At 32.7% G+C, this 19,705-nt stretch overlaps 1 protein-coding gene across 1 annotated transcript in view; it reads right to left on the reverse strand.

The window, feature by feature from the left end:
* Positions 1-19,705, reverse strand: part of TMTC2 (transmembrane O-mannosyltransferase targeting cadherins 2) — a 380,397-nt gene that overhangs the window by 111,336 nt on the left and 249,356 nt on the right. The window contains exon 8 of the mRNA XM_063076008.1: positions 8,488-8,609. Coding sequence (XP_062932078.1) covers positions 8,488-8,609 — 122 coding nt within the window. The remainder of the gene's footprint in view (positions 1-8,487; positions 8,610-19,705) is intronic.

Consider the following 19,705-nt stretch of genomic DNA (forward strand, 5'->3'; position numbering starts at 1 on the left):
CTGAGTGAAGATTTGTTTTAAAGATACCTTTAAATGAAGTTTGAAGTTAGGCTTTCATGCACAGGAGGCACAGTGTATGCATGTTTTAGCATAATAAAGTAAACAAAAGGCTGGAGAGCAATTTAAATAGTGTAGCTTGCAGAATAAAGAAGAGATAGTATAATGTAATAGGCTTGGACCCAGATCTGGACTTAACCTTTGTGAACCTGTTTCTTCATCTATGAAATGGGTATCTAATTCATGCTAAGAGGCAATGGAATAGCATATATATGAAACGCTTATTTCAATGTATGAAAAAGACTATGAGCTAATCTCTAGAGATACTGTGATTGATATAACCACTGAAGAGGCAGGGTAAAGAGCCACCCTATAAGTGACATTTAATTCCTTGTAAGGTAGGAAAACAACAGATAAGGATTATGTCAAGGGAAATATGAAATTAATGACAAATTCAGATGGTTTTAAAAGCTCAGGACTTGGAAAAAATGAAGCTGAGCCCAGAATTAACAGTGTTTGCAGCAAGTGTCATTTTAATAAAAACTAAAGATATAATCTAAGCTCTGTAGGCTTCATGCATCAGGATGCTGAGGCTCATAGGCATCAAATGTAATATGGATAAATACAAGGAAAAATAACAAAAGTCTTATGGGCTGTGGACATGTTCATGCCTGGGCTGGTTTTGAATCTATTTAAGAGTCTGTAAAAATGAAAACTTTCACATTTTCATACAGATGTGCATTCCTTTATATGTGTTTGTGTGTGTGTACGGACATATATACCCACCATCCAGATGCTACAAGAAAAATAAAAAGCAATCTCCTTTAGTAAAAGTGTTGGCTCAACCACTTGGGAAAATAGATGCTTATTTTTAAAAATGTGTGTTGTCTCTATCACTTTCCCTAAGTGTAAACATAGGCTTAGATAAGGATGCTCTTTTAACAAGACACTTAAATTTTCTTTCATTTGATACATTATTCAAAAAAAAAAATTATCAAGGTAGGAAAACATAAAGAATACATTTAAACAGAGTCTAGCTCACATTGGAATGTTTTCATGCTTTATTTTGTGACAGGACAATCCACATGACATAGCAGAAAGAATGACAAGATGAAAATGACAGTCAAGTATAGTGTATCAATGGGGCTTATTTAACAAATTAAAGACTATAAAATAGGAAAAAAAATGCCTACCAAGCGCTGTGGGATCCCATGCCTATAATAAAAATCAAAGAGTAAAGAAATATGATTAAAGTATCTTCATAACTGTCCTTTCTGAAACAAAAGCCACTTCCATCAGTCACAAGTATGGTGGATTAGCTTTTCTTTATGCATTTCTTCTAAATAAAGCACATTAAGGCTTTCTTGAGGCCAAAGAAATTCCTTGTTGGTGTTTGTATCACTGTTTATTAGAGAGCATGTGACAAAGTTCAGGCTCAACAAATGTGTGCCCAGTGTAAGTTTTGATAAAGGATTGGTTTTTCTGAGCACTGCAAGAAAACCAAGCTATATTTAAGAGGCAAACCACTTATTTAATCTCATCCCTCCAGTAACGTGGGATATCAGAATACTGGGGATCAGGAGGCTTGAGTCAGCTGGCTACTCATATTGTACTAAATGATAAGTACAAACCAAATACAGAAATGAAACAAAACAACAACAATAAAATATGTTACTTTAAAAGCAATATAATCTTTTTTTACCCCTACAGAAAAAGCTAACATTTCTTTTCAAACAAAGAAGCACATATATGTAGATGTAAAACAGCTAAAATGTTTTCACGTGGCCTTTAATGCTAAAGAATTTGATTATTTTAATCTTTATTGCTCCTAAGACTATCCGGAAAAAGAAAGTATCTTTTCTAGAATGATGACTTCTACTGACATACAAAAAAGCAGAATGAAAGTCTGAGATATTCTGGAGAAATCTGGATTCCTATATCACTTACTAATAGCAAGTAGGGTAATTTTAAGATTGATACTAGAGAACAAAATGCATATCTTTGTGAGGATCCTAAAAAATGAAGTACCAGATTCATTATGCTTAAGACTAAAAATAATACAATGATAACTGTATTAACTCCAGAATGCTAAATCATAAAATGTAAATAAGACAAGTTTATATAAATGCTTAATAATTATGCTGATTAAACTTCCTTTTATACTTCAATATTTCAGTAGCATAATATGTGATATTACGCCTTCTCTTTTCATAGAATAAATTTTGCAACTTGAATTGGACATATCCATAAAAATCATTCAATCAGAGTCACAGGAAAAACTACCTATTTTTCTTCTCTCTATCCAGTTTAAACATGGCTGTGCAGTAACTGTAACAAAACAAAACAACCTAAATGTTGGTAAACATGCAAAATTGAAAGAACTTTGCTCTGGAAGAGAGGAAAAAGAAAAAAAAAAGTAATCAGCTCTAAATAGTAATAATAATGACAAAAGACCCCTGGAAACACTCAGCATTGAACTTCCAGGTAAACTACACAGACACCATTTTTGGCCTGGGGTATGGGTTTTTTTCTGTTGAACCTCAACGACTTTCACGACTGGAGTTTTATGTAGCCCAATTAACTTTGGCTCGACACAGAAGTCTGGCTCGATGCTTCCATGCAGTAGCCAAAATAAAGGTTTTCTGTATTAAGAATTACTGTCAGTGTCTCTAATATCCTTCCCTCTCTCCTACTAACCTAAATCTGGAAAATAAGCTCACAGCCAAGTAACTTTTACTACAATTTAAGTCAACACTAATTTCACTGGCTCACAAAAACTGCAAAATATTTGGCTCAATAAATTGAACAGGACAAAATGAAAAGACAAACAAACAAAAAAAGACCAAACAAACAAAACAAACAAACAAAAAAATCAAAGAAAGCATGAGCACGCAACTAAAGAACCCACACAGCTTTAGAAACAACTATAAAATCATCTGATGTACCATAATAATGGAAATGTTATTTCTTCCTTTCTTTTTTAATGCATGCCCCATTTTAAATTCACAGGATTAGCCCTAGGTAACAAAGATCAAACTAGAAATAAATCACAATTTTTAGCAGAACAAACAATTCAAACTCATCTCATGTTTAGTATTTTAACTGGACATGACTTTGGTATGAAAGTTTCATATAATTTAAAGAGTTGTTACCTGGGGCCAACTATATTTAAACAGTGACTCTAATGTGGAACTATTTCCCAGGGTAGCCTGGAAAATTTGTATTGGACAATATAGGATCTAAAAGTGCCAATAGCCTAAAACTGATGTCCTATGATCATGACCTATCATGTCCAGTAATAACAATGTGTTTAACCAACGAAACTGAACAATTATTTAAAGGTAATATCAAAAATAAGTTGTAAAAAGGAGGGAGGAAGGAAGAAATGATGTACTTTTAGAATCTCCAATCAGTTTAGTTAGAATAGTGAGGGGAGAAAACTCCACACTTAAAATTTAACACAAAGTGAATCTGTTCTACTAGTGGTTTTCATTCTTTGTGTATTTATGGTGATATATATCACTCTTTTGATTCCAGATGTAGGACCCCATTCAGGATTTGTTGAAGGGGGCAGTCTTTTGAATTCCTGCAGCTTTTGTCTGTCTGGGAAGGATACTATTTTTCCTTCATTTCTGAAGGAAAGCTTTCCTGGATACAGTATTCTTGGTTGGCACTTTTTTTTTTTTCTTTTTGGGACTTTGAATATGTCATCCCACTCTCTCCTGGCCTGTAGAGTTTCTGCTGAGAAGTCTGCTGTTAGCCTAATGGGGATTCCCTTACAGGTGATTTGACACTTTTGTCTTGCTATTTTTAGAATTCTTTATCTTTAACTTTTGACAATCTGACTATAACGTGTCTTGGGGAGGTCCTTTTTGGGTTGAACCTGTTTGGGGATCTTTGAGCTTCTTGGATCTGTGGGAACATCTCTCTCTCAATACTTGGAAGTTTTCAGCAATTACTTAAAGATACTCAATCCAGAAAACCTTGAAGTTGTATTCAATTCTACTGTGTAAACAGCTAAGTGACTTTTGAGGACGTTCCTTAAATCTTTGAAGCTCAGTTTCTTCATTTATAAAGAGGGGATAATTCTCTCTAAGAGCTGTTATCAAGATTCTATGAAATAACACCTGTCAAGCACAGGCTCTCAAGAGATGCACACCCATCTTTTGCCTACCTCGCCTTTTAGGGTTTTGGAAAATTACTCTGTGTGCACTCTATCATCATGCCACTCTCACTCAATTATTCGGCATGAATCTTTGAGGATTAAAGCAATGCCTAGCATGGAGTAATAAGTCTCAATACATGTGTTGACCAAAATCAAGGGATTAATGAGAGAATGAATATCCAGCTAGGAAAACAAAGATATTAAAAAGTCATACACCCAGTCCTTAAATAACTTGAAAAGGAAAATGCACAAGGGTACAGGGATCGTTATGACAGTGAAATTCCATGAACTGAAGAAATAAAAAGATAAGTAAAAACTTATTACCTGACTCATGTCTAGTATCAAAAGACAGACATGGATTTATGTCTGTCATTCAATTTGCAAGTGCTATTACTGTATGGAGATCCGGAGACCCGTGCTAAGAAGTACAGAGAAAGAAAAAATAACTGCTTAACAGTCAGGCAAGACTTCCCAAAGGAAATAAAATTTGAACAGGCAGAGAGAGGGAAAGGACATTTCTGGCAGAGGAATAAAAAAAAGATTTGATCTACAGAATGTGCCAAAGCATTCTAGGAAACCTTAAATCCCTTTGAACTTTTCTAAATACTGTAAATATTACACAAATTCTTATACAAAAACTTGTAAGGAAAAAAAATGAACTGTATAAATCATCCTACTGACGATAATAAAAGTACTAATTTTTTTTTTCTAGTTTGTCTCGTAAAAATATAATTCTTACGTAAAATCATACTCTATAGTCTAATATACTTGCCTGTCATTTTTACATATTTTTGTCTTTGGTCAGTTTTGAAGAAAGGGTAAAATCATCATTCCATTTCTATTCCTCTTGAGACTAGTTGCCAATTACATTTTATAACATATTTATAGCATTCAGAAGTCAAAATGTGTGGCATTTTCCACCTTGCCAATTCTATGTAAGTCAATGGCATATTACCCTGCCAAGAAACCCAAAATTAGAGAAAGGCAATCCATTGGGATCAGAAATTTGCCAAAGCTCATAATTCAGAGAGAAACTGTTAAAGATAGTTGTGGGGTTTTGGCACTGTGAGTTTAAGCCACTCCGTAACAGGGTTTGTATTTCATCTAATCAGCAAGTCGGAAACTATAAAAGGCTTGGTGGGGGGGAGGGGGATTATAAATTTGGATTGAATACATGGGTCTTTCCTTCCCTTCCATATGTTTCAGTAAATTAAAACTTTTCAATCTTGTCCAAAAAAAAAAAGAAAAAAAAAAAAAAAGCCCTTCTAAAAAGAATACAGCAGCCTTTAAAATCATATTTTTGATATAGAAAACTTAAAATACTCAGCCTGAAAATCCACAAGGGAAAAAAATAGGACACACGGTGTCTATATCCAATGTCATGGTCGAGGCACATTTGGAATTGTGTATAGATAAGCTTTCAATTGGGAGGGGGTGGGAGAAAGGGGTTGAATCAAGCATCTGAAACTTTTAGAGACTTTTTTTTTTTGATGTTGGTCATTTATCAATCTAATTTAAAATATTTTCATTTGAATTCCCTAAGAATATTTCAGATAGTAGTTGGGGAAAGAGGTAAATGAATTCTATTCTCATGTGTGGAGTTGTGTGAATTATCATTCTATCATGCACAAATGGAAAAGGTTTTCGTAAGGCAAAAGAATTTTTTTCTTAAGTGATTAAACTAGACATATCATGATACTGTAAATGGCAGAAATAGCACTCACACCCTTTAATTCTGAGTTAGGTTCTCCTTCCTCTATGCTTTGTCTGTTGGAACCCATATTGATTGACAACTTCTTTCATATGTTTTTTATTTCCTCATCTTTTTGTTTGCATACAGGAAGATTTCTTCACCTTTATTCTCCTATGCTTTCAAGTGAAAAAAAAAACATCATATTTTCAATTTCTAAAAGCTCTTTCTTGGTTTTTTTTTGTTTTTTTCCCCCATGCATCCTGCTTCATAAAATGCTATATATGTTACCATCTCTAAGGATTATTATTCTTTTTAATATTTCTTCTGTTTCTTCAGGTCCCTTCTCCTAATAATTTGTTTCAGTTCTAATCTTTCGCATTCCTAATATGATTGACAATCCTTGGCTGCCTATTGATATTTAATAAAATATGAAGTTCTTAAGTCATAGATGGACTTTATAGGTTGGATTTACTCTTGTGTGTATATGGAAATCTTTTCCCTACAGTGATTTAGTTTCTCTAGATAAGAATTCAACAATTTCTTGAGAGATAAGGTATAAAGGGACAGGGTTGCTGGGGAAAGGGGAATAAACCCTGTGTTGCTGGTATTCTGCATGAGGTAAGGAAGGGGTAAAGACCTGAGTGCTCCATGGGAGGACCTCCAGTCAATCCTGTTGTCATCCCCCTCCTCATTCCACCTTCAACTGTGCAAGCTGTTTTTAAGCCCTAGATCTCTCTTATTCATCTGCTCTACCACCAAGAACTCTCTTCCCCCTGCTTTGGAGGTGGGTGTCCGGTGGCTGGCATTTGTGTACACAGGGTACAGACCTGACTGATCCATTCATAGGTTACAACTCATTACCCATTGGGAGACACAATTCAAGCTTTAGTGAGTTTTAGGGAAACATAATTGAATCCACTACAGTCCCTATGCTCTGACAAATCAGTTATAATACTTTCATCTGCTTTCTGACTTCCAAAAATCAGTTTAAATATCTTGTCTAATGAAGTCTCTCCTTCCATTCTGATTGTTCCTGAAATTATTCCTTCTCAATATTTTATTTATTAAAAGCTTATTCTGATTTACCCACACAACCACCACTTTTTTAGCCCACCATTTTTTTGGCACCTCACTCTTCATCTCTAATTGAAGAATATCTTCAGCAATTTCATCAGCAAGGCTTTTTGGTGGACTGCTTTTTATTTAATTTCTTGGCCTAGGAATTCCTTGATTATGCAGGTAAAGTAATTTCAAAACCCAAAGCTCAGTAAAGGGAGGATGATAACGACAAATTCCCAGCAGAGACTTCATTCTCCATCCAGGTCCCACTCTGAGACAGGCAAATGTTCATGCTGCCTTCTTGTACCAATACACAAACATATCACTGTGGGTGAAAATTCCCTGCTCTGTTTAGGCATCTAAATCCTGGCCTTCCATTGGCTCAAAGCTTTGTCTCTTATTCCAGAAAAAATGAAAGAAACAAGCAAAAAGCTCCATCTTACTGGTTTCCACAACTAGTAAACAAATGCAAATGAGCTGCACGAGCAGCCTACTGTTTACTATTTCAGTATTCAGTTACCACTTCATTTCTAGCTCCTAGGTAACTCTCTTACTATTTTTTTGAGTTTAGCTAAACACTAAAAGCATATCTGTTATATTTTTTTCAAGCATATCTAGATATGTGTTAGTGGGATGTTTTCTGGTTACCTAGTCTGCCTATATATGATTTCTTTAAGAGCATGTCAGTGGTATCTTAGAATGAATACATAATAATTTTAAGGGTTTAATCTATCATCTTTCATGCAAAGTAAAATATTTTGAAATAACTGTAAGATACTTTTCTATCAATTCACTTAAGAATCACCTTCCTATTTGCTGTATGTTTTTCTAATATTCATTTATGGAGTATAATTAAAATAACACAGATATTGGATTTGGACTAGGATTGAAGCCTAGTTCTACCACTTATTAGCTATGTCAGCTCAGAAAATTTACTTAAATTTTTTAACCATCCCCTATTGTGTAAAATAAAGACATTACTATGACTTTAAAACATATGAAATTTCCATTTTTGTAGTCCACAACAATAGAATATCAGCAATGTCTTATGCTTCATACCAAAACCACTTTTAGCGAACTGTGGACTCCAAGATTCCTTGTCACATAATGGGTGGCCAAACGATGGCTCCACTTCTCTTACAGAATGATTGCAATTGGAAGGAATTCCAGCACATACAAAGTTTTATTTGCTGTCAGCTATTTGAAAGCATCAGATTTAGTTCTAATAATAGCCAATTTGGAGCTAACATTGGCTTGTAGAACATAATATTTATGCAAATTTTGCTATTAGGGGAAATTCATTATGTAATCACATATTTGGGTTTCTCCATTTCTATTTTTCCATTAAGTTATATCAAGGATCATGACATCTTACATATTATCTAGGCCAAACCCCAGAGGCAAAATAACAGATTTTTCTATATTTTCTGTACAGGATTCATAACTTAGTATTATGATCATTAAGACCTAATAACCTGAGGTAACTGGCTCAGAACCAGTACTTCTAATGCCATCTATCCCAATCCACATGGAGGAAACCAATTTCTAAAGACTAAGGAAGGTAGTTACTCACTGTAAGAGCCAGCAGTTTCCCATAGGTAAGATGAGCAGGGATGTGGTCAGTCTTGGATCTCAGTGATTCCATATACCAATGTTCTGCTTCAGGGAGTTTGCTTAATCGCATGTACGCTTCACCTGGAATGAGAATCATGAAGACTGGACTGAGGACCCCACTTTCCAGCAACATCCAAGACAGCATCATCATCATCATCATCATGTTTATATCCCATGGAATTTCAGATCTTGTGGCAAGTATTTGCACTCATATTCACAATTGATTTTCAAAGAAGTCACTAATGATTTCCATTTTACAGATGAAATATATGTGTTTGAAAAATTAAGTGAAATGGTTAAAGTAAAAAAAAAAATAGTAACGAGCAAAGCTTTGATTTTTAACCTAGGAATATCTGATTCTTAAACATAGGTACTTTGTCTCTTTCTTTTTAGAGATATTTGTTCTTTCATCTGCATAATTATTTGTCTTTTTTCATTCACATTCATTCATTCCTTTAGAAATTCAAGTATTTGTAGAGTAACTACTAAGTGGATACAGCCTTATACAAGGATTACATTAAAAAAGTGTAAGATCCTACCCTCCAAGATCTTACACCTTTGTTGAGAAGGTAAGATTAATAGAAAGAATTAAAAATATTTTTGGATTCAACATTGCTGCTAAACTTTAATTATTTTTCAGAAATTATTTGCGTTTTATAAGTCATTAAGTAAATAAAATTTACCAGTTTCATTTGGGAAAACCAATGAATACATGGCAAGTATCAAGCATGACCAGCACAAAGCTAGTCTGGGGCTTTTCAAGCAATAGACTTTACTTTTAAGTTATACCAATTTTAGCTATCAAATAGCACTTCATTAACAGTCAAGGCAGGAGAAAAAAAATTGGAAATAAAGCTGAAAAATGTATCAACTGCCTGCTTATTATTACTCTCCTCTCTCTTACACGATTATAATGTATGAGAATATTCAAATGATGGAGAAAATGTATTTTAAGATTATTTAAATATTTAAGTTAAATACTGTAATTTTAATAAGCACTGCAAATGTAGACACTACTCAGTTTGAGACCAAGCAATAGACTTGTATTATTTTCCATAAAGACCACTATAGCTTAACTCAGCATAATCATGACAGCTTTTTCCATTTAGAGGAATAATCACAGACTTTCCCTACATGTACTACCTACATTGGTTATACATCTTCATTTCAAAGGAAGAACTCTCTCCTTTTTAAAAATCATATTCTCCTTGTATTAGCAAAGTACTGTTAGTACAAATAAATACATTTGATGAATTGAATTGGTTTGAGTCTCCTTACCTTTTGGATGCCCTTTGCTTGGCTGGTTAGTAAAAATTACTGGTGACAAATAATACGTAATGTGCACAAAAACGTATGTATCTACTCACACATATCCATGTGTTTCTATTAAGAACAGTCCTTAAACTACCATAAAAATAACAGTCGGAAAATGTTTTTTCCCCCTAACATTTAAAACATTTTTGCATTTAAGAAGTTGGTTAGATTAAGTCACATGCTTGGGGTAAGATGCAAGAAATACTGAAGCAAAGACCAAAGACTGGAATGGAATGCACGAAAACGCTGTAGTTATTAGAATAGTAAATTAGAAATCGACTTTTTAAAATTTCCATAAGTTTTTGTAATAATTTTATTGTTTTTATCTTCATATATATATATAAAAACTGACATACTGTCAGATTTTTTTTTTTTTTTGCAATGTTTCCAAATAAAGCAAATAGTAATTTTTCTTAGGAAAAGTGAACCATTTCTTCATACTACAATAGATATTATGTACGTAACAGAATAGACTACATAAACCTCTCAAAACCTAAAGTATTGAGAAATTTAAAGGAATTAATGATAAATTGTATCCAAATATTTATCTCTAAAATGGATTATAAAGCCAGATGAAAGACATGCCAGCATTGCGGATTCCATTTGGAATCAACATGAAATTTGCTTTTCAAGTGCTAAGAGGTCAGTTTTTGAAAGTTGTAGAATCACTGCATTTAATATAGCTTCTCCTTTTCATTTATAAAAAAATTAATTATTTTTTCAAATAACAGTACGTCTTCTGTACAGAAAAAGAATATGAGAACCTTAATTCCAGAGTGCTTTTGAGATTCAAATCTTTATTATATTTAACTTGTGAATGTCTATAAATAATTTCACAAAGTGTATTGCTTTTTTCCAAGTCAGAAATCTATTATTAAAACTTATTTTGAAATAAAATATCATTAATTTGCAAATAATTAGTGGCTGACCCATTTTCTTCAGCAAGAAATCGTAAGCAACTTATTAATTAGTAAAGATTGTGGGATAGGGAAATATTAAAGGACTATCAAGTAATACAGTGTATATAATACTTATTATAATATATAATACATTATATAGGTAATATAATCGTACATCTTAGCAAGTATATGAAAACTTATAAATATCTAGTCTACTTAGGTACTATTTGTTACAACTTAGAAAAACTTCATGTAACCATTATTTGTATCTTAATAACAATGATGACAATGGCAATTATTCAGTAATGACAATGACGCAGAGTGTTTACTATGAATTAGGGTAGCAAGCTATAGGTGGCAAATATCTGTCATACTCACACACACTTAATCTATGCATTTGGGCATGCAGAATTTTTCTCACCGATTCTCACAAGAAGCCTTAACACATTACTGCATTCAACCACTACCAACTGTTCATAGTAGGTTTGCAAGATAAAACCTATTTTCAATCTCTATATTAGTTGCTTTACATATATATTTCATTAGTTATTAAGGAATACCACTACCTGGATTTTACAGATAAGAAACTTGAGAAGCAGAGCGGCTAAGTAAAACACAATCATAAATATGTAAAGTGGTGAAACTGCAATTTTAACCCAGGACTACCTGACCTCAACACATTGCCTTAACCAGCTAGTAGAGAGTAATCATCAACTTTATAACTCCCCATCTCAGGTGAGAATGATACTTTTTTACTCATAGCAAATTGTTTTCTATCTTGTGATACACTGACCAGCAGGTTCATTTCACTTTGCTTGGGGCTTACCTGTTGGACTAAAGGAATAAGGAAGAGCCATGATAAACCATGGCTGACCTTTAAAAATGCTTCCTACACACGTTATTCAATTGGAGAACATGTGGCACAGAAGATGCACTTCATTTCTAAGGTTAGCCTTAACACAACAACAGTCTATAAAAGTAATAAAATCAAGATGCAAAACCTAAAATACAAAAAACCGATCATAGATAAATGTAAAAGTGTTAAAAGGGCAACTCAATAAATATTTAGGCAACAAAACATGCAACAATAGGTACTTGCTATTTGGTGCTGCTAAGGTAGGAGCTTTACATTTCTCATTTCTAATTGTCAATAGGGGTTAGAATACCCATTTTATGGATGAGGAGGAAGGCTCAGGAATGATAAGTGACTTGCACAAGGATGGTTAGTTACCCTATCTTAAAACCAGCTTGCTCAAGATCAAAAACAAGCAAACGCCAAATTCAGGATTCAGATTAGAGTTTTCTCTGGCTCTTTCCACTAAACCATCCCACCCAAATATGTCAAAAATAATCAGAGAGGGGATAAAATAAATGCAAAAAGTGCCATCGGTGGATTCAGTTTTAGGAAAGAGTGGTATATACGTAATCCTTCATGTCTGGTTGATATATTAAAATCATAAAAATTCCATAAAGGAAATGGCCACAGGAAAAGAAAATTCAGTAAATTCATTAAGGAAAGAAATTAAGATATCTGGCTGAAAATAGGGTGGGGGATAAGTGTTAAGTCATTTTCTCTGGTACTATAATTTTTCTTAACTTACGATAATATTAAAAAAAAGTTTATAGTACCCAGGAGGAAAGAAGCAATGATGGCTATTTTTCCTTCTCATCCTGCAGAAAATGACATAATAGAGGCACTTTCATAAAAATGAGAAAATTTGCTGTGCGATGATGTAGTGATCAGGTTCATCACCCAGATTTATTTCCAATTCACTCACAGACAAAAAAGATTTGGATGTCTCTAGGCTGGCTTCAGGCAGATATAAAACAGTTTCAGATGCAGAACAAATAATGTCACTCTTCCTCCCTAAAAAGCCGCAGGTCTAAATAACCCAGGGAAAGGATAACTCCTTAAGGAGAGAATGCTGGGTTATTGATGATGTAGTAGTCTAGATCTCACTGATTCTTTTGTTTCAAATTACTGGACAGTTCCTGTTTGCAGATAAAGAATAGAGCACGTACCAACACATATTATTAAGACTTCGTATAGAGTCTCTATTTTTAAAAACAACTTAATGACCATTCTTAACAAATGTGATCACTCCTTCCTCAACTCCTATTGTAACTGAAAATTGCCTTTCATTTTTTAAATTCTTGAACATATATCTTGCATATCAATTTAGGTTAACCTACATGAACAATACATGTTGATAAGCACAAAAGTTAATAAGATATTTGTTTCTGCCTTCATGGTATGTACAATCTAGTGACAAAGAAATAAATGTATCAGTGTCCCTCAAAGTTTGATTTTAGGTACACAAGAAACAAACAGCAAAACGTTTAAAAATTTTGACACTTATGAATATGATTTAATCTGTGTTAAACGGCATTTCACAGCTATCATGGTTTAGAATAAAGAAAAATATAAATATATAATAATACAGATGGTTAATGTCTATGAGCAGAATCAGGACAGTGATCCAGTGATATATGAGTGACTGAGATCTGGACGACACCAACTTGCATATACCTAGCTATGATTCAAGTAACTAGAAAAGCTTCAGAAGTTTATTAAAAAACTGTCAGACAAGTACACTAGAGAGAAAATCCATTTTAGTAAAAGGTATTTTTTTTTCTGGCCTCCAAAGAAAGGGGGGCAGATATAAAATATCAATTTCTAGCTGGCTTCTTTCTACTAACACAATGAAAACATCTCATTGCCAAAACTGCTAAATTTTAGGATGCTTTGCCTGTAGGGTGGGCATTCTATCCTAATCTACCTAATTTGTAGGCTCTCCAAGTATGAGGACTTAGCTCATTGCTAAGGTATTCATTCCATCTTTAAGAAGTGCTTATATTCCATTGAAGATATCAGGTTTATTTTGATGGTTTTTATGCTGATTTTTTTATATAATGGTCATTTTTCTTTTAATGAGCACATTTTAGCAATATTCAACTTTGTTATAATTAATTCCCTTTTAGAAGTTGCTTTTAATTTGTTCCGTAGGAACTGATTTTACTACAGAATTTTTCAAAAATAAGGACATTTTAATTAATTGACTAAGTTGGTTTATTTCATCTACCTGTTGAAATTATTTATAAGTATGATACAACACTGAATTATGAAATACATACCAAAATAGTACTTACTGGCTTCGTTTTATTTTGCCATTAAATAGCAGTATGGTTTTGGACAAAAAGGTTATTTGACAGAGTCTCAGTTTATTATTTATGAAATGAGGGGCTAAGAACAAATATTCCGAATGATAGGGACAATCATTTGTAGATTCACCACTGTCTGGTAATTTCTACATCATCATTTTGTAAATCAGTGACAATACCCTCATTAGTTTCAAAAATGGACTGTCTTATTTTTGAATTTTGTAGCTGATTTATTCAATGTTGACCATATCTATACCAGTGCTGATTATTCCTTTTTTATTTTAATATTTATATATTTGTTTTATAATTAAACAGAGTATACCCACTCATTGTAGAAAGTCTGAAAGATCATAATTTTATAAAACTGAATGAATTCTATCACCCATAGCCAATGTGGCAAAATTTTTATGTGTTTTCCCAGAATTTAATTTACATAATGAAAAAAAAATCAATTATAGTAAAATATTTTGCTAGTTAAGTATTAAGGTTCCTTCTAGTTTTTTTTTTTTATTTAAAGAAGACTACATGCATTTTTCCAAAATTCAGTTTTCATTCAAGATCAGTATTCAATTCCTTGTTTATTCAAATTTCCCTCCCAACTTTTCATGTAAGTACTACAGCTACTGAAGCAATTATCATCTTGTTTTGTAATTATCTTTTTAAAAACACATCTCTTATTATAACCTTAGAATAAATATACAGGAGTAGAATTTGTGGGCTATATTAGTACACAAAAAGTTCTTCTCTATATTACAAGGACATGTATTCTCTTCTAGTTATGTAGTTTCATTTATTAAAATTACTTATTCCATATCACATATATTGTTCCATATTGGTATAAGTATCTAACCTTATTTTCTAAACATCTAATCAATCAAATCAACTTGTATAACAATTGTCATTCCTCAATGTTTAATTACATATTATTATCTACACAAAACTTACAAAAATTATGATCAACATAAATAATGCTGATCTATATATATCTAGGGTCTCCACTTTGTCCTACTCATCTGGTTTCCTCTTCTTACACAACATTGCTCTAATCTCTATAGATCTTCTGATATTTTAATATTTTAAGTCTCATTCATTATTCTTGTTTAATCCTTATTGGCTCTATTTTCTTGTTAATTCTACAAAATGAACTTTAGAATCATTTTCCCAAGTTTTTGGTAAAGTTATTTTTTGGAATGTTTATTTCTATTGATTTAAAATCTATGAATCAATTCGAGAAAAATGAAACTTTTACAAAATTGAGTTTCTCCATTCAGGATTAGTCTTCAATTGTTTATTTATTCAAATCCTCTTCCTCCTTTTCATGTACTGATAGAACCTACTTCAATAATTATAATCCTTCTGACCCCAAACTAGACTTTGAGATGCATGGTGACAGACACAAAATCTCTTATCTTTTTAATCTGTCTTCTAACCTAAGTCCAGAAGTCTCTGGTTTCAAATAATCCTTGATAAAGATCTGATAAATAATTGATCACAATATTATCAACATGGATAGATGTTACATTTTTACTAAGTATGCCACTGAAGAGAAATTTCCAAGTAATTCTTTTTTCCACAATCTGTAGTCTGATAGAACCATATGACATCAGGGGAAAATTACATCAAGAAGTTAACTTGCTGTGATTTGAATTCTCACTTTCTACTTCTCAGTGTTAGCATTAACATAGAAACATGAGAGTCTGTTTTTTTTTTTTTTTTTTTTTTTTTTTTTTTTTTTTAGTGTACTTATGCCCAAAACTTGCTATAACTCTTAGCTGTCAAATTTGTGAATCTCTTGTATTTCCATCCTAATCTTTTCCTCTTCTTATTCTTATAAAATTAACACAGTCTAGTTGCCCCAGATACACTGGACCTGATTGAAAATCTTCAATGTTTACTGTACAGGGCAGCAAAAGACAAAGAAAAAAAAAAAAATCAACATGATTACAGAAGAGGTTACTATTTGACAACAAACTTTAACAATGATAATTTCTTCTACTAGGGTGGAGAGATTTAAAGTACAAGTAAAATGTCATCCAGTCTTAAATTGAGGGACATGAAAAGGTTCGACATGTATCTGTTCATCAAGTCCTACAGCATTAAACTTAAAGGGAAACCCTTGAAGCCTGAAAGGGTTTAAAGCAAAGGAAATGCAGGTAATGACTGAATGTGTGTTTCATTAAGTAAAAATGGTAATCACTGGGGATCCTGAAGTTCTCCAGACTAATCAATTTTTCTTATATCTTCAAGGAAATAAATCACGAAAATAATCAATCCACAAATGTTGGAGACAATCCTATTAAATGCTCAGAATTTTCCAAAAATAGAAAGTGAGAAAAACTGTGTGTATGTGTTGAGGGGAGGGGGCTGTTTATGTATATGTTAGGGAAAGTGAAAATTCTTTCCCCAAAACCATAATATTGTCCTCAGGAGAATTACAATGGAGTAAATAAAAGGGCTTAAGATAACTGAAATAATTAGGAAACACTAGAAACATGCAAAGAAGTTCTAAATTGTGTTTTTTAAAAAAGTTTACATCAGAGAAAGGAAAAAAGAATAAGTAAATGTTGTACTATCCTGGAAAGAATTAATGAAAATGATGGTAGTCAGACAAATAAGACTTGAATAGTGCAGTAAATTGAGAAGAGACTACCAAATGGGTCAGAAGAATATAGTGAAAGGATTTTCACTTTTACAGATCTTTTTAGGAATATATTTCAGGAGTGTACCTGGATCAAGTAATGCGTCTCTATAAAAGGCAATGAATAATTTATTTATACTATAAATTTCTATAATAATATTAATTACTAAGGAATAAAGATTCATCCTACTTTTAAGGAATACTTGAGAATAAGATTCTACAACAACTCACAAAATCCCATTCCCATAATTAACATGTTGTCAAGAATGACCTTCATTCTAAAACAAAACTTTGCATGATCTATTTTCATTCTTCATTCAATTCGAATATGGCAATGGCTTCAATCAGTGTAGATAAAATTAAAATTAACTAACAGCTCAGAGTTAAATGAGATTTTTATATAGAAAACAACTTTCCCCCACCTATTAAGAAAAACAAACATAAATAACTACACAGCAAAGTACATACAGTACGTAATGTATTTAACTTTAAACTTAATTTATATTACCTGTGTTGGGGCTCAGAACACAATACCCCAAAGTATGGAACTTTGGCATGCTGTGTTCTTTGAAATGAAAGACACTGGAAGAACCTCAGGAGCAAGGTCTTTCTGATACCAAAATTTCTCTTCCTCAAGGTGGGTCACAGAAACTAGACCTCCTCTCCCCTAAAGCAAGCCATTAAAATCTAGAAAGGTCACGCTCTCCCTTTTCCTTTGAAGCCCCTCATTCCAGAGAGGTGCTGCCCCACATGCCTGTAACCCTGATGATGGGTGAGAAAAGTATCACACCTTTCTGACCCTAAAATTTCCTATTCTAAATATGTACAACCATCACTTCTCATTTCCTTGACACTGATTTTCAGGATTGTATCCTTTGCACAAAATTTTTTTCTATGACATGACTATGTCCATTTCATCCAAATGACTTCAAAGTTGGCATCTTTTAGTATGCAAAATTTTGAAATCTAGTTAATGAACATACCAGGTATAACAATGTTATCCTAACTTTCTAAATACAATCCAACAGTATTTACTACTGAGTAAAAGATTTACTCCATGACTATAGCCCAGTAAAAGTTTATTACATATACTGTTTTTCTTGTTTATTTCTATTGAAGCCTAAGAAAACAGATTTTTTTTTCAAGAAGAACACACTGATGCCATTTGAGAAACAGAGAAGAATTTAATTAGGTATTAATGTGAATATATTCATTTCTTTTTAATTCAATTTAAAAATAAATTTTTTAAGCTTCAATCTTTTCCTTTTACCACTGGCAAGTGTATGAATTAATGTAACAGGTGGGCTCATGCGGTTTTAATAGCAATGAAATATAATCACCTGTCTCATATCATATTTCCAGGAAAGCAAGCGACATTTAGACCTAAGCATGATCCTTAGGCAACCTTACTATTGGCATTAAAGTCTTCAAACTCCCCACAGGGACAATATATCTTCTGGGCCTGGGTTTAATTGAAACTTTAAACAAAATATATTACCTACTTAATACAACTGAACTGGATGCTGGCCTTTGTAGTATATAGCTAATACCTAACAAATTAACATCTGAAACTATAGCACGTAGTACAGAATTCATATCAAGCATGAATAGTAAAAAGAAAAAAAAATTAAACCACTGCAGTTTTATAATGAGAAATAAGCCTTTAAAATAAAATTTATAGTTTTATAACTTTATAGATTCATTTTGATACACAGACAAAAGTCCATGATTTTCTTATCTTGTTGGTTATATATCTTACAAAGTGAACTTCTAAAATCTCTCAAATCTATGTTTTGCCTTTCTAGACTGGTGAACTCTATACACCTGGCACTTACCTACTGGTTTTGTCCTTTCTGATGATGGAAAAATGAAAGTGGAACACACAGACATCTAAAAATTAGAAGTTAATATTCCTTTTGAAGTTATGTAGGTTAATGGCTAATCCAGTTATTCAGCCATAGTCCTATTTGTAGAACTGACTCACTGATTTTCATGAGTTCCTCTAGAAGCAACCATAGGAAAATCACCAGAACTCAAAACAGGGGAAACAGGTGGTGTAAAAAGCTTAACACTACTGGAGTGTTAATGCTTCCACACTTGAAAGATGTGAAGTTCAAATCTCACACAGTTAAAAACCATCTCTTTCACAGTCTGCATGTTAAATACCTTAAGCCATCCACTTAAAAACAACTAGTCACAGAAGAAGACATGAAGCATGTAAACCATGTCAAAAATTTACTCTGAATATCCCCACTCTAAATATATTCTGGAAAAAAGTGAGAAAACACCAACACACACAGAGAATAATCCAACAAAAATAAATGATTCAGCTAAAACACCATACGGAAGGCTGATAGACAAATGGACTGCTTCTATATCCAGTCTACCAACTGAACTTGGCACGTAAGATACTTCAAGTAGAGTTAGGATAAATTCGCAAGTGAGAATTTTTGAAATTTGTTTTCAGAAAGTGCATTTGGAACCTTGTTTGTTAATTCCTCTTACCTAAGTAATAGTAAAGAATCTAAAGATCACTGGTTACCATTTATGACACGCAGCTCTTTCATTCTACAAGTTTCTTTCTGAAAAATACAGTTCTAAAATTTTCACAAGCTTTTTGCACCAAATACTGCTCTAATAAATTCATTCTGTTTTCTATTCATTCCTTCTTTCCTTGTGCTCTGTGAATAGCCCAATGAAATTGGGAAAATCTCTCATAATTAAAGTTCTACATTACAGGTCAAAATAATTAAGTCAAAAGACTCCCCCCTTTCTTGTGGGAGACTATAAGGAGAAAATGGTTTCTCAATTTCAAATCTATGTAAGTAAAAGATTCATTGACCGAAAGCTGATAGAGGAAAATACGTTTTCCAACAGAGAGCTGGAATTTAAAAGTAATAGGTATGTATATGAAACAAAAACAGAACAAAACAAGGAATTATCAGAGAATCAAAACAGTATGATGTACAAGTGAAGCAATAAAGATAAATGGGTCATTATCACACAATTTCCCTGAAAAAAGAATGCAATCTCCCTATGAAAAATATGTTATCCATCATAAACACATTTTTTAGAGAACAGGAAGATATGAACACATATGCAAATTGTAATACTAGTATCACATTAGAAATTTTAAAAGCTTGAGTTTTTCTTGTTAGTTTTGT

Source organism: Cynocephalus volans, chromosome 12 (assembly GCF_027409185.1).
Source record: "Cynocephalus volans isolate mCynVol1 chromosome 12, mCynVol1.pri, whole genome shotgun sequence".
In the NCBI taxonomy this organism is placed as follows: Eukaryota; Metazoa; Chordata; class Mammalia; order Dermoptera; family Cynocephalidae; genus Cynocephalus; species Cynocephalus volans.